The 16220-nt window shown below is 48.5% G+C and overlaps 1 protein-coding gene across 2 annotated transcripts in view; it reads left to right on the forward strand.

Moving 5' to 3' along the window:
• Positions 1 to 16220, forward strand: part of MN1 (MN1 proto-oncogene, transcriptional regulator) — an 86137-nt gene that overhangs the window by 20483 nt on the left and 49434 nt on the right. Inside the window, exon 2 of one of the 2 annotated variants that reach the window (XM_051785543.1) lies at positions 9381 to 14318. The exons of the other annotated variant lie outside the window; for it this stretch is intronic. Within the exon in view, the coding sequence (XP_051641503.1) occupies positions 9381 to 9568 (188 nt within the window). The 3' untranslated portion in view covers positions 9569 to 14318. Of the gene's footprint in view, positions 1 to 9380; positions 14319 to 16220 lie in introns of those variants that run through there. 2 annotated transcript variants of the gene reach the window in all.

The following is a 16220-nucleotide window of genomic DNA, read 5'->3' on the forward strand; positions in this document are numbered from 1 at the left end:
CTAGACCAGGTGCTCAGAGAGAGCCCTGTCCAACTTGGCTTGTCCGTCTCAGAACTGTGTGTCTGCAGGTGCCTTGTGAGCCTCAGCTTTGACCTGGACACTTTTCTCTTGATCTGTGATGTTGTTTGAGCTCCTTTTGTTTTCATGAAGGCTGATTCCCAAGGTCCCCTCATTCACTCCTGAGACACTAAACTTCAGCTGGAGGCGTCCTAAAGAGGAATGGGATGTGTTTCAAGCTAGTGCTCTAAATAAATGGCATAAAAGAGGTAATGATCCTTGGTGCTGGTTCTTGCTTACTGTTAGCCTTTGTAAACTCACTTTGTATTTTCAGGAATATCCTTGAACTTGTGTGGTTTAACCCCGAGCATTACTGCACATGATCACTGTTTCTTGGTGTGCAAGAGCCTCAGATATGTGAGGCCCCTGGGAGAGATTGACTTTGCCTGTGGCAGTTTTGTGTTACAGTCTCTCGTAATTGTGAGTTAGAGATGGGGCAGAGGCACCTCCGGGAGCTGTGGGCAGAGCCAGGGAGGAGATGGAGGGACCAAGGGGTGGGCAGCCAGCAAATCTTTTCGTCCTGGCCCTGGCAGCCAGGCTGGATGCAGATCTGGCTTTGGGATGTGAGAACACAGGTCCTGTTGAGCTCTTGAGGAACAAGGCAACAAAACACTTAGAAGTCTTTGGCCAGCTGTATCTGAGCCTTTGCCTCACAAGAGACTGATAATATTTCAGAACCTTTTTTTTGCTTGGCTAACCAGCACTCATTTACTTACAGGTAATGCAGTACTTACAAGTACTGCATCCTGAAACTAAGTGACCACAAACGAATCTTTATCTTTCATTTTGTTTTCACTGTATTTAAGGAAAATAGAGTTTTCCATGTATAATCTGCAGGGCTTAAATATCCTACTTATTACTGTAATTTCTATTTTTTCCCCTGCAATTATGTCAAAGGTCTTGCACAAATCTGATGAGAGAGTGCTGGAATTTACGTGTTTCCTCCTCTGTTTGCTCTGTGCATAATCACCAAGTATTCATTGCCTTTACTAGCTCCATTGATACACCCCTTCCCTTGCCAGTGTGAGTGGGCATTTTCCTCCCATTTTTGGAGGCCTGCTCTGCGTGGGAGCTGAAGGTAATGCTGGTACTTTTGACCCATGTGTCATTAAAGAGAAATGAGCAGCACCAAAACTTACTAAAATGATATGACAGGTTATAGAGTGAATTAAAGGCTAAAGTAAATATTGCTCTTGGGGCCCCATCCCCTAGCCAGTCCAGCTGGTGGCGATGGGGCAGCAGCAGAGTGGAGTTTAGGCCAGCTCGAGCTATTTTTCTGTATTGAACACACAGCAAAAGGTTCCTTCATGGGAAAAACCAGCTTGATAACACCCGGATAACACCCAGTAGCCCGGGACAGAGTCTGAAGGCAGCTGCATACTGCTGAGGGGACAGCGAGCTCTCGGCAGCGTGGGCTGGTGGTCGCTCAGCTCTGAGGTCGATGCTGTGTGGGGAAGTGAGGCGTTGTCACTGTTCATCACCGTAGCTCCGTGTGAAATGTCCAGGTGGCGATTTAATGCAGAGCATTTAAGTAGCATCTTTTTTTCAGTTTTGGCCTGTCCTGATATAATCCTAGATGGTGTCCAGAATTGGTTTTAGTTAAGTAGAGCGTGTATCGAACAATTTCATGTAACTTCTGTGCAACCAGAAAATTCCACTTTGGATTTTACAGAGAACCTTTTGTTTGCTCGTGCGTTCTGGCTGTCAGGAGATGGGCTTTGCATGGGCTGGAGCTGTGCGTAAAGCTGCCGTGTGGTAATTTGCATACATACGAAATAAATTTGAAAGTATTGAGTGCAAAGCCCAGCATTTCCTTACTCATCACGGATGTGTGGGTTGTTACCCTTGGTGAAAATAGGCTCAGAGCATTTAGTTAGTGCAAGCGAGTGATGTATGCCAGCAGCGCAGGAAACACGGGATCAGTCAGCCTATATTCCCTACTGACGTGGAGGTCTCCTTCTCGTGTTGGCGGCTGGATTTGGGGAATTCAGAGGCAAGGACACATCTCCGATGGCCGCAGCACTTTTAAGGACAGTTAAGAGGGAGAAGCCAGTTGTAGCCTCTTCCCAATGCTAGGTCTGAGTGTCAGTGTGATGGAGCTGGCGGGTGGGGCTTAGGCAGTTTGCTCCTTTCTGAGATGAGCAGAAGTGCTCAGGTTTTTGTGGGGGCGGAAGGACAGGCCCTGGAAAATAACTTGTTGCTCCCAGAGGCTTCATTGGTGTTGGATGGCAGTGTTTGGATGTCATGAGTGTTGAGTCAGCTGTGCTGGGATAGGCTGCAGTTGTCGGACTCCCATTTATTTTCTTTTGGAAGTGTTCTGACATTGTTTGACTGTTGGTGGCAGTTGATTTGGTTTGATTTTTAACACCTTGCTTTGGCAGGGTTCTAGTTATCATACCGTGCAGAGCTGAGGAGAGCAGTTTTGGTGATGGCACTGGGAGCCCAACCAGCTGTTTGGAGCCATGTGGTTGGGTTAGACTTTGGTTGGAGGTTTGGCTGTCGGTAGCTCAGCTTTCCGTGGCTGTCACAGGCGAGCTGTGGTTTGCCTGCGTGGGGCGGGCAGGGCCAGGCGTCAGACAGCAGCACTGCAGCTGGGGTGGGACTTGGTTTGCCAGAATGGTCTTTTGTTCTGTGAGAACCAAATCCCAACATCAGCTGCTTTGCAAGGGGGGCAGGCAGGACCCCCTCTGCGGTTTGCATATTTTGCAGGGAAGCCAGCCTGAGACTCAATGTGTTAAACCGAAAAGAGGAACTGAAGGTAGCCAAAAGAGGGGAAGGATATGAGTTAGAAACTGTCTGTTGTCCCTGTGGCCATCTAGCAAGGCACAGGAGCTGGTGCTGTTGCAAGGCACAGAGCTTCTGGCTTCTCCTGGGATGCAGGACTTACCTTTCTTCTCAAAGTCATAGAGCTGTAAAGCAGTGATTTAACAGTAACATCCAGTGAAATAAATAGATGTAGGCAGTTTCACACTTGTCTATGAAGCCATGGAGGTGTGTTGCTCTCCTGCTGGGCAGTGGCAGCAAGGTGGTGAGTGGTGTGTTCCCTCTCTCTTGTGTCCTCCCAGCACAGTGGAGGGAACATGGTTTTTAGGGCAACAATGTCATTCTCCTCGTCCACATATCGTTCATTCTGCATCTTCAAGGTCAAGCTACGTGTGTGAGGTGACTGCTGCCTTTTCCATCGATAGGGTTAGCATTTTTCTTACTTCATGTTTTTTTCACCAGCTTCTTCAGACAGTGGCATGTGGTTCACATCTGAACTTGTCCTCAAGTGATATCTGCCCAGCTTGCTGCTGGAGCTGTGGGGTAGGACACTGTGGTCTGACTGTAACCCTACAGCCTGACAGCAAACCCTTAACGCTGCTGTGGGTTTGGGCAGCCTCCCTGTTGTGGCATGCACATCCTTCCATTGCTCCTGGTGAAAACAGGAGCAGGAAAAGAGGTCAAGGGAGAAAAGAGAAAAATATGTATTCGCAGCAAGTACTTTGTGTCTCCTGTTATTTGAATTCTGTGCAAGCAGCGAGCTCCGATGGAGCCCCACGCCAGCTCGGAGACCACTGAAAGCAAAATAAACATCTCTGCAGCATGGGCTGATACACTCTCCCTTTAGAGCCGCAGGCACCTCCAATTAATCATGCTGTCTGTGGAGGAAGGGGCTGTGAGGACCAGAGGATGCTGCCAGAGCTGATGGGCTGATGAAGGGGTGGGCAGCATGCAACAATAAGGGTGAACAGGCTGTGTACCAGCCCGGGTGAGCAGGAATGACTGTGCCATGCCTTTGGGTGAGCACTGTCTTGTCTGTGTTGCAGCAAAGTCAGAGCTTTAATCCTGGTTTGTGGGATATATGAGTGCTGTGGGATAGTGCTCAGTGCTGTGCACACATTGTTGATGAAGAGCTTTCCCTCCTGTGTGAGAAAGGCTCTCACAGAGCAGCTTAGCTCAGCCTCGACAATAAATCGAGGGGCTGACCAAGCCAAGTGACTTCTTGAAATGTCAACGAGTGAGATGTGTCTGATACCCTGGAGCTGGGGTGTCTCTGCAGTGTGCTCCTGGTCAGCAGCACGAGGAGTCACCTGTCCCCATTTCCACTGAGCTTCTCCTAACAAGTCCTTGGCATCAGTTGTTCACCTTAACCACCAACACTGAATTCTGTTCATACTGGGGAGGGCAGCACCTTAAAGTGTCTTATGGGCTTTAAAAATGGCAGAGGTTAAACAGAATAAATGAAGGAGTAAAATCAAAGTGAGAGGAAGGTTCTGGTAATGGGCAGTTGGGGCTTTCCCTTGAGTGCCAGTGGAGCTGGGTGCTGCCAGTCCGAGGCCAGAGGCAGCCTATGCCAGGGCATTGGAAATAGCAGAGACAGATCCAGCCCACAGTGGGCATGGGTTGCCAGGGGTGAAGACACCTGAAAATGGTGCAAGCTTATGGCATAAGCAGGTGGCATGTGCCATGTTCGTGTCTATGAACAAATGCAAACCATTGCCTCCTTGTATTCCAGGGTCGAGAAAATGCCTTTGTCCAGGACTTTGTCAGTGCCGCAGCAGTGAGGAAGGAGATGGTTCATTTGTTTATCAACACAAATGAACTAGTTGTGTTTAAAAATACAGTTTTAGGAGTGTTTAAAAATACAATTTCAGGAATACATTAATCTGTGGAGACTAGGTCCAGTGTGCAGGAAAACATGAAATGTTTTCAGACCTTATTTTTCTTGAAAACTGAAAAAGATGGCTCTGTGCTGTGTACAAATGCAGAGCTATGTGCCTGAACCAATATGTCAAACTGTCATGTGGGAGATTTGGTGAAAAACATCTTGTCCTAAGGGAATAATTTTAAACACTATATGTAGGTTTGCTGCCTCATAAGGGATCATTACTCAAATCTATTCCCTCTTATGGTAGCTTGGCCTCTGCTTAACGGGCACAGAGTGAACAGAAGCCCATTAACGCGTCCTTTAAGAGTGGTTATCAGATGGTAGAGGGGAAACAGATCTCTGATCAGGGAATATAGTGTTTTTGGCCAAATTCTCAGATTCAGCCTTAACAAGATCAGTAGCAATCCAGGGCCTTCACGCTCGGCTGGCCATCGAGGGCGGCGGCGGGGCCGTGCTGTGCCGGGCGGCCGGACCCTGGGCAGCGCAGGCTGTGTCAGAGCGGTGAAGAAGTGTAAGGGATGAGCCCTGGGGCAAGGAGCCATTCCAGGGATCTTCACCTCCTGTTTGTCACTTCAATGTCGCAGGAATGCTGAAATGTGGAGTGGAACCCACTCCCAACCAGACCCCTACCAGACTGTGGCTATGCTGTCGCTCCTGCGTGTCACTGCCTCCCGTCCTTTTGTTGGTGGTGATTTTGGCAAAAAAGAGAGGGGCGGCATGAGCAGCACCTGAAGAGCAGCATCATCTCCCGGTGCCTCGTAGCATCCGTGGTTGCCTTGGCTACACCAGCTCTCCCTCAATTAACCTCCTCTCTGGCAAGAAGATGCATGCAATGCGTGTTAGTCTTACAGGTGAACTCGGTTTTAATGGGATTAGTTTACTAAAAATCGGGACACCTCTGGGTTTGCACAGTGCTTGGTGGGGTTGTCACAGTTAAAAGAACATATTTATTTTTTAATAATGCATAAGAAGATGCTACATGAGGAAAAAGGCTTTACGGAGTAGCTTAACTGCTCAGGGGCTCAGGAAAAAGAGGGAGTGAGAAGGAAGCTGGAGGAACTGCAAGTGTGTATACACAGTGTCTGCAGGAGTGAGGAGAGTGTCAGGGTCTAACATCACTAAAGGAATGTGATTTTCCTGAGCTAATGTGGAAAAACAGTCTGTTGCATGTGTATTGAATTTTTTGGTGAAGCAGAATTCCTGGTCCTCTTCCTGTGTCCCAGCTGCAGGCTCCAATGCTGCTGGCCAGGCTCCTGGCTTAGTCACCATGTTGCCATTAATGCTGTGTAAACAAACAAACAGCAACCTTTTCTTTTCAGAGGCTGCGTGCCTTTGCAAAGTAGAGCAGAACGAAAGAGCAGCTTCCTAAATGTGCAAGGTCAGAGCAGAGGGTCGGGCCTGGGGGGAGGCTGGGGAGCCTGGCTGGGCACTGCCTGCTTGCTGTTTGTCTGGGGCTGAACGCCTGGAATGTGTTTGGCTGGGTAAAGCTTGGTCAGAAGCTCTTACCTAAAAGCAGACTGGCTCTGGGAACTACCACAACGTCACCAACCGCAGTGGGGTAGGACAGCATCACGGTTGAGTTGGTTCAAAACTCCTTTTGGTCTCTGGTCACTTTGCCGCTTTGAGTTTCATGCCTTCCACATGAACGTAGTGTGAGCTTACATCCAGTGTTTTATCTCTTACCTCTGCTTCAGCATTTGCTGTTTCCAAGGGTCACACACTGTCCTGCGAGCCAGTGGTTGTGCTTTTGTCTGTCCTGGGTTCTGTTGTGTCATGTCCTTTGGTTTGGAGAGGAAGTCTCCACCCAGACCATCTCAAGATCTTGGGTGTGGAGGATGGCCCTTATTAGAAGGGTACTGCTTTTATTAATAACACAAATTTCTTGCAGTAGTTGCTGATAGAGGCAGTTGCACAGTTTAAAGATAATTTGTTTGAACATACCTTGCTTTCAGTAAGGTGCTTCACGACTGATGGCGATTTGTCTGGAACTTGACAGCTGCGAGGCAATGACGTGGTGACACCATCTTGCATTACCTGACTAATTTTAACCTGTCCATTTCCTCTAAGATCACCCCTCTGGACCGTGTGTGCTGTGGCCTGAGGGTGCTGGGGCACTGTGGCTCTGAGAGAGGTAGAAAGGATGGCTGGTGGAACAGGTCAGAGTGTTACTGTTCTGGACAAGCATCTGTCCTTAAGAACAGAATTCTTATCAGGTGGATCAGCACAACTATAATTTTTTGCTACAAAGATTTTTTCCAGGAAAGCATCGTACCTTTGTCAAGACAGAAATATTGGAAAAAAGTAAATTGCACTGAAGATTTCCCTCCAGATTGACTTTGAGAATTCTTGTGCCAGTGCAAGCCTTGCTGTAAGCTCTCATCCTCTCTTTGTTTTGGATTTAAATGTGTCATTTTCTGTGCTCTTTAACGATAGGCAGGAGGGCTGGAGCTCCCACAGTGGTGTCCCGTGGTGAGTGAAGCTTGTGTAGACAGTGGCAGTCAGTACTGACTTTGCAAACTGAGGCTCAGTTCCTGCTCACCTCTTTTGCTTGGGTTTTCCTCTCAGGCTTGTTCATCCCTGTGGGATAGATTTTGCTTTGATTCCTTTATCAGTAGTTTGCTTCAGAATTTTATCCACAGCAAATGACTTAGAAATAATTTGCTGATTTACAAGCAAATAAGCCTAATATTTTTTTCTTTAGTTGCTTGTGACACATGAACTTCTTCAAGTAGTCATTGCTGAGGACTGGCTCTGTTCGGGGTGTCGGGCTGCCTGCACAGCCGGTGCAGTGGAGCTCCAGCTCTGATCCTGGCCTGGGAATATGCCACCTCTGCCTTGGCTGTTGGAGTCCTTGGCTGTGGGGGTCTCCTGCAGCCCTTGTAGCAACACTGCTGGGACCCCCGGGCCCCTCGTGGCTGCAGTTCAGCCGTGGTACTCTTTCCTCTTTCTCTGCAGCAGAGGAAGAGAGTTGCTGTCACAAGGACTAATCTTGAGGCGCTGGCTCTTCCTGTGCTGAGCCCAGCATGTCCTGTGCAGTCAGGGAGACCTAACAATAAAAATATTGGGTACTGAGTGCCTTGTGAACAAATACAAGTAAGAAAAACATTTCTCTTTCACAGTTTTCTGCACAATCCCATCTGAGCTTTGAATATTTTATAAATAAAAAGTTTTTCATGTATATTTGCATTCAGGACAGTAAGTAAAATTGAACACCAAATCAAATAGTGGTTATTTAAGGAGTCTGTTGTCTTGCCCTGTGGTTTTCCTGAAGCAATGGGGCTCAGGGGTGACAGGAAAGGAGAGCAGAAGCTCCACGTGTTGGGACGGTGGTTGTGGAACTCAGCATTTGGGTATTATGTGGCAGCCTCTACTCCGTGCTTCTGCTCAGCCCCTCAGTGGTGCTTATTTATCTGACTAAAACACCCAACACCAACTGCAGGGAACGGGAATCCATTTGGAGCATAGAGAGTGCCTTTGCCGTGCTACTGCCGGATTCTTCGATGGAGCAGCACGTGAGGGTGTCGGCGAAAGGTGACGGTGGTGCAGGCTGGGCTGTGCAGTGATAGACATCTGTGTGTGGATGTAGACAATCTCTGTGTGGGGTTTGCACATGGCTGCACCAACACAGGGCTGAGTAGGCAGCAGTGCTGCTCTGGAGCCCTGTTCCTTCTCCCAGCGCTCATGGCATCGTGTCCCCAGATTCTCTGTAGTTTCTCTGTGTGGTGTAACTCTACTGTTTTAGATACAAGCATCTCTGACATCTTGTTATAATCAAGCATTAAAAGTATTTTCCATTTAAACCAGGGACTTCCAGGCTAGTTTAGGATTATTAATATCATTGTGATTGTGTAAGAATCTGGTCAGTTCTGGTTTTGTATCTGGTATAGCAGCAGGTTCAGTGGAAGCAATGCGAGCTGCTCCATGAAGTGTGGTACCCCCACACTGCTTGGCTTTGTGGAACAGGAGGAAGGTGATGGAAGGTAAAGTCCTGAGAGGTTAAACATGCACAGCCGGCTTTTGACATCTTTGGCATGTTTCACCCATTTTAGCTACTCTTCACATTAACTGTAAAATCCATGGGGAAAAGGCCAAGGGATATTGTTTAGGATGTTTCAGTTAAAGTCTTCCATTTGTGGTTAACAGAAACTAATGATGGCTAAAGATCATACAAAGCCCTAAAATGAAATAAATTTTAAGAAAAATATTATTGTGGTGCTCCATTAAAAGAAGGGAACAGGGAGACCATTGCTAGGAGTGACCATGAGGGCACAGGGGGCTCAGGGCTGGCTTCCTGCTTGGAGATGTTTCAGCATCCGTTCTCAATAGCAGAGGGTGCACAGGGAAGGAAAGCTCCCGATAGTGCTGCAGTCTAGGACACACTCATCGGTCCTGGATCCTTCCCCAGCATTCAGACGTGTCACTGGTTTGTTTCAATTTGTTCTTCTGCCCTGGTAAAAAATCAGCCATGGATGTTCTCTGCAGGGTGGGGAGGGGGAGCCACACCAGTGGTGGTGACACATTGTCCCCGAGCCGGGGGACGTGACGCTGCAGGCGCAGGAACCGGGGCATGGGCTGGTGGGGAGAGGGTGAGGCAACCCCGCTGCTGCTGCCCGTGAGTTGGTGGGGTTGCATGTCATGGGTCTCCTAACCTCTCTCTGTGAACCCTTTCCAGCCCACGACCTTCCCCCGAGCAAGACCTCGGCAGCGGCGGCGCAGACGGGCAGCCACCTGCAGTGCCTCTCGGTCCACTGCACGGACGACGTGGGCGAGGCGAAGGGCCGGACTGCGGTGCCAACGTGGAGGTCCCTGCACTCGGACATCTCCAACAGATTCGGGACTTTTGTGGCTGCCCTGACTTGAACAAAAGAAATTATTTTTTTTCTTTTTTTAATTTCAAAGGGCCGCTACTGCTAGGTGGACTATTTTTCTAGGTTGGTACCTGCTTAGTGGCATATGGACTGGAAAGGGTTAATTTAAAGTAAACCTCAACTTTTTTTTAATCTTCTGCCACAGTATGTTACCAGTGTTAACCCTTCTGCAGTTAGCACACTTTTGCTTAAGATTTTCCTGCTAGACCACTTTTTCCCATTATTCTGTAACCTTGGCATACATTTATAGATGAGGCCTTTTCCTTTTTCATCTCAACGTATGTCCAAGTCACGTATGTCATAATAAGACAAAGATTCTCCTCCTCCTTCTCCTTTTTTTCCTCATTTGCTTTGTTTCTCTTTTTTTTTTTTTTTGTTTTGTTTTGTTTTGTTTTGTTTTGCTTTGTTCAGTGCTTATTACAATGGTGATCCTGAGGAGCAGCAGTTCAGGAATAAACACCAGTGAAAGTGAAATGGTCAGCATTAAATTATATGTCGTACTGACACCCAGCCTTTGCCAGTCACATACAAAACAAGCAGTTGATGCTCTGTCGAATGTTCAGGCATGGACCTGCCCTTTCCTGAAAGAATGAGGTTCTCCTGTTAATGAGGTTCAGCCTCATTTGCTCTGTGCCTCCTGGTGAGGCCAGGACGCTCCTTCTTCTCTGTACCTGGGCCCAGCCCCGGGATGGAGCTCTGTCATGAACGGGCTGGTTCAGGCACAGCGGGGAATGTACCGAGAGGTTTTTCTATGTAAGTCTAACAGGAAGTTTTCTTAATGGTCAAGAGTTGTTATCTCCTCCTCTGAAAGCCCAGGCTCCCTCTTGCTTTCCGGGGCCTGGTGGTGCTCCTGCAGTTCTCAGTTTACTGATGCTGAAAAAGAAAATCCCCTGCATCCTTGCCCATTTTTTGCCCATTTTTAGCTGCAGAAAGATGCTGTTGATTGGTAGCAGGTCCAATGTCCCCTGTGCTTGTCTGGGGGTGCCCCAGCCCCTGCCACCTCAGGTCCTGACGCAGTGGCAGCAGCTGGGGATGGCCCAGGTTGTGGGATGCAGGGGGCTGTCTGCTAGGGGCAGCGTTTCCTAATCTGCCAGTGCAGAGAGATCCCTGTCAGACCCCCCCAAACTCATTCAAGGTCCTGCTTCTGCCACACACTGAAGAACAGCATTGCTGGATGCACACAATAAAAGGAAAGCCATGCTTTCCTGCTCGGGCTAGATAATGCTCATTCGAGACGAAAGTTGGAAGCAAACCAGATAAACCCACGACTGACATGATGGCCTGACTCTCCAGCAGTTTTACGTAATACTGTCCATTATTTGTGTGTCCCTGCGCCCAGGAGTGGCCCCGTCTCGCCCCGTGCCGGCAGCTCGCCTCCTGCAGATCCTGGAGCTCAGGAACAGCACTGGAGGATTAGGTTTTGGCTGCCAAATAAAGGTTGGCCTCTCTAGGGTTATTTATTCATGATTTCACAAATGTGTCCCTGCTGAAGGGATGGAGTTGAAGACTGCTTTGTGTTTTATCTTTGATGATTGTGCTGGGTTTTTAATTATTTTGACGTAATACTCTCAGTAGACACCAATGGAGAGGAAATTCTGCCTAAAAAACCAAGGGTGGTCTGGAATCCTCACTCTCGGTCGTACGTGGCTTCAGAGAGACTCGCAGTGTTTGGAAATGTGATTTGAATGTGCTCTTATTAACCATGCATGGATTGATTTATGGGTCTGGTCAATGAATTGACTTTGGATAAATTTGGATAGTTTTGAATCTTGATTTTCAATATTATTTTACTTTTTATTGAAGCTGGAGCTGCCACGAGGATGAGGATTTTTGCCCATCCTGAAGCAATTGGCTGTGGAGCTGCCTCACGCCCACTTGGTTTGGAACAAAAAGCTGGGATGGTTTGTACCTCTGTTGGGGTGTGTGACTGGGAGTACAGAGCTCCTCCTGCACCTGCAATAAAATATCACCATCCCCAGAAAGTATCTCCTGGTAGAATAATCACTGTCAGCCTCCCTCTGGAAGGTGCCTCTTTGCCTGTGATTCCTCAAGTCCTGGCTCACCCAAGTATGTGATTTTAAATCCTGTCAGCAGAGCATAGGGGGGATGCTGAGCTAGGGGGTCTGTGCCTACCAGGGCACTTGTGCTGCTGCGAGGGGCTCAGTCCACAGAGAGGGGTCCTGGCGTGGCCCCGGTCCGGTACTGTCTTCCGTCACAGCTGAAAATTTTGTCCGAGTTCATGGCCTCATGGCATTCCTGCATGGAGTGCAGCCCCTTGCCTTGCTGCTTTGTTTTTAGTTTTTCCTGCTGCACTGAAGAGAACAGGTTTTTCAGGCTTCCTGAGGTCAGGGATGCACACCCTGTGCCACGGGAAGGAACCTGTCAGGGAACGCAGAGTTCAGATGCTTTTAAAGAGAAATCGCCGTTTGAGTGGAACTGTTGCTGCCTTGGTCTGACCAACAGTTCTACTCGTTCATCATTGGCAGCTCGTGCTTCTCTTCTGCAATTGTTCTTATCCACTTGGAACTTGCTTTCTTGCTTGCTCATGGAAATGCAGAGTGCAAGCAATTCCTTAAAAATCAGTGGAATTCTGTGAAATGAGGCCAGGCTGTTCTGAGGCCAGGGGCTGTGTCTCCAGGTGCCGAGCCACGGGAGCTGTGGCACTTGGCTGCTGCTGGCTCTGCTCCGGGCGGTGGGTGCAGTGTGGGGAACAGGACTGTCAGAGAGTGAGCAGTTAAACCAGCAGCTGGCTGTGTGCTGGGAGTTCTCCTGAATCATATGGTCACATGCAATCCTCTTGCTAACCTCCTGTCCCTTTGATCTTGACTGAACGAGCTCTGCCTGGGGCAGCCCCTGGTGATGCCAGGACCAACCAAACCTGTGCTTTTGGGGTTTTGTTGCTTTTTGCCAAAGATCAGAACAGAAACAGTACATCCTGACCAAGACAGGCATCACGTCCTGCTCATCACCTGGGAATGTGGTACTGACAGTGTATGCAGAGGGCTTGAGCTTTGTCACAGAGCTGGTGGTACCTGCAGTAATTTCATTGTACCCATTAATTTTATCCATTAATGATGTCATTTTCTGAATAATAATATTCCAACTGAAGCATGTTTGAGAGCTGTAGGTAAAAGCCAGTTGTGGAAGAGGTAAGTTGCACTCTTGTGGAGAGGGAAACTGAGGCACAGACAACATCGACCTGAGCGTGTCAGGCATATTGGTGGCAGGGCTGAGCTGCACCGAGGTCTGACCTCTGCTCACTGCAGAGCCCCATGCCCGAGGCTCACTTCCTTCGGGGTCTCAGCTGGGTCAATGGGGAGAATTTTATGAGCTACCTGTTTCCCAAATGCCAGGGCAAAGCCAGGATGGTGAAACCTCCCACCCGTGTGTCCTGTGCGGCTTCCAGATGGGGGATGTTGTACAAGAAGCCAAAGACTGGTGATACATGATGCACAATCCACTTTGGATTGTGAGCAGCAGCTAAAACATGGCTTTACCTTTGTCGTGGGGATTCTCCCTGGCCAGCCCGGCACTGGAGGCTCCCACACAGCCTTGGAGCTGCAGCAGGGGAACTGGGATGTCCCCCACCTCCCGGCCCTGTGCCCTGGCTCCCTGTGTGTTTGTTAAAAGAAACCCTGTGCTTAGTCTGCAAGTTACAGTGTCATAGCAAACTGAGCGAAGTTTGTCTTGCATTTCAATTGGGAGGAGTGATAAAACATCTCATTGCCAGGTCACTTTCTCCTGGAGTTACCCATTCTCTCTTATTTGAGCATCAGTGAGGGGGTTTAGGCTCATTGTTATTTAGTTAAGATTTTCACTGTGTGTGAAGGTGGACGGGAATGAGCACCAGAATTCTGTCACCTGGATCACTTGGGGACCTGTGCAGATCCCATGGCCTCCGTGGTAACTGTGGTGCTGGCTGGCCTTCAGAACCTGGGGTCAAGATTGGACTTCCAGGCACCACCAGGAAGGCAAAAAATTCCAGTTTCAATAGGCAGAAGGGGTGAGGCGAGTGCAGGGCAGCAGGATGGGCACTGGGAGGGTGGGAGGCAATAGAAACCAAATGGTACATTTGGCTTATTTCTGTTGAGCTGCAGTGTAAGGTTTTCTCAGCTGCTGGATTCACAGCTGTTCAAGGGATGGTGTGTAAGAGCATAACCCATTTTTATAGAATTGTTTCTCCTTTATTGCTTAAGGCTAATGGAGGAAATAGTCTAATTTTGTCTTAGAAATTCTCTATTAAAATTGTTGGTTTGAGTCCATCCGCTCATAGGTTCTGACTGATGAAACTGCAGGCTCTGATTTCTGGCAGTTGTAACTTTATCACTATTCACTACCCAAGAATATTACAGCTTTAAAACAGCCTTAAGCAAAAGGATGTTATTTCTTTGTACTGAATTTGGTTCATGGAAAAGAAAAAAAAAACTGAAAACACTGGTAATCCGTACTGCATAGCAAACTCTTCTGAAAAATGTTATTGCACATGTAAAATATGAAAACTTGACTCTGCTGTGTGTTAGGCAATCCTGTAATCTTTTTTTTTTTTTTTTTTTGATTCTTGTTAAATTCATTTCCTAAATGCTTGGTTGGAAGACTGTGACAATAGCTCATGAAATTGAGTGTTATTTTTCTTTCTTTTTTTTAAATATGTAAAGTGCAGTCTTCTGTATTCCTGCATATTGTACATATCTGTATATGTTTTACTGAGCAACTAAATAACAATAAATATGATGTTAATGGTGGCTACTGTATATTTCATACCAGCGTTGTTGATTTTTGTAGTAAGTCCTGTTTCCCCTGGGATGTGAAGAAGTGAATAGACACTGTTCATGTTCAGGTAAGCCCTGGGCCTCGAGATAGTGGGGAGAAATTTGCCCATGATCTGGGGAAACCCTCGCCCACATGTGGGCTCTGCTGGGGCTCCTGGGAGGTCTGGGGTGCGCTTTGCTCCTGGTGCTCCAGGGCTTTGCCAGTTCCTCCCTGCCAGCAACAGCAACCCTCTACCCCTGCAGGATTGGTGGTTTTTAATTTTGATTTTCTTTTTGATCCTGAGAGAGGAAGGAATGCAGTGTTCCCGGCAGCTGTGCAGTACCTGCTTCGCAGTGAAGGCCATGGAAGATGAGACCTTCCCCTCTCTGCCCAGGCAGGCTCCTGTGGGACTGCGGACCTGTTGGGCAGCATGAGCTCCCGGTGTTCCTCATTCCCACTGTCAGCCCTGACCTCTCCCCAGCCTGTCCCCAGAGGCACTGAAGGATGCTGGCTCGGTCTCTACACTGAGATTGTTGGGACCCTCTCGGCTGCTGGTTGTTTGAGACGTCCATGCAGCTCTGCCCAGATGCTGCCATGGGATTTTTGGGGCCATCCTGCTCTCCTCTGTGTGCTCTCTCTCTGTGGCAGCATCTTTCTTTCTCCTCTTGCAACCGGTGGCTCTGGAGCTTGTTCAGAGGAGTTGGACCATGCCTGGAGCTGCTGGGCAGTGGGAGCAGCCCCCGAGGCAGCTCCCCGAGCCCCTGGCCCTGCTGCTGCCCCTGCAGTGCTGCTCCTGCTTCATCTTAGTCGTTCAGTAAAACTGGCCACGAGCTGTGTTAATGGTTGGATTGATGCGGTTCCTCTGGTGCACGAGGCCATTTCTCGGCACCCAGATCTCCCACTGTGCAAAGGCTCCTTTGCTACTGCCAGCAGCTGGAGCTGCCTCTCCTGCTCCAGCAACACTCTGCCCCCAGTTTCTGCTTCCAAAAAGGCAGCAGGAGCTCGCTGTTCACTGCACATTACATTAACAACTGATGAAAATCAACTGACTAGCCTGTGATTTCTGCTCTTGGCACTGGCTTTACTTGTCCCTGGTAATGTCACCTCTGGGGATGCTGGCACAGTACCTGCCTATCCTGAACACTTGCCTTTGTCCTGGGGCTCTGTGCTCAGGGACTCACCTGGTCTGTGACTGTATTAAGCATGGGTTATAGTTTATTAACTAAAGAAAAGCAAGTGGTTGATCATGGAGCTTTTACAGTTCTTGCTCTCCTAATCGTTGTTCCCTGTGCCCTGTGACTGTGCTGAGAGTTGAAATCTGTTTGTAGCCATGTCTCTTTCCCCAAGCCATTTAACTGATTTAATTACATCCTTTGAGTTGTTTTCTGCACCAGGCTTTGGCATTCCTGTCACAGAGCAGACGCTATTAATGTGTGTTGTATGTTCAGCAGTCAGGGATCCGCTGGCAGTGCAGCTGGATCCCGATCCCGTGTGCCGAGATCTGCTCGGCCCCTCCACGGCCATCGCAAAGCAGTGCAGCAGTCAGGCAGCGCTGCCCCGGCAACGCCAGCCAAGATTCCTGCCAGAATTCTGTGTTGTGGTGCTGTTTGTGGTCTCCTGTGTGTGACTCCAGAGTTGTTTAAACCCCCTTTTCCCAGGCTGCTTGGTTGAGCTTCTTGCAGACCACTGCTGGTGCAGTGAGAGTATGGCAGAAGACGTCGCTTTCCCTAAAAACCAAGGTAAATAAACACAGGAATGAAAGTTTAGGTCAATTACATCCTTTTGGCTGAGAACATTGTTAGAAACTGGAATTATGATGGGGTTTAATACTAATTATTTCCAAAAGTCCCTAGGCCACGCATCTGAAAGCCACACGTCTCTCCTACCCAGGGACC

The sequence above is a fragment of the Manacus candei genome, unplaced genomic scaffold (assembly GCF_025592945.1).
Source record: "Manacus candei isolate 608988 ecotype Guabito, Panama unplaced genomic scaffold, ASM2559294v1 h1tg000020l, whole genome shotgun sequence".
NCBI classification, from domain to species: Eukaryota; Metazoa; Chordata; class Aves; order Passeriformes; family Pipridae; genus Manacus; species Manacus candei.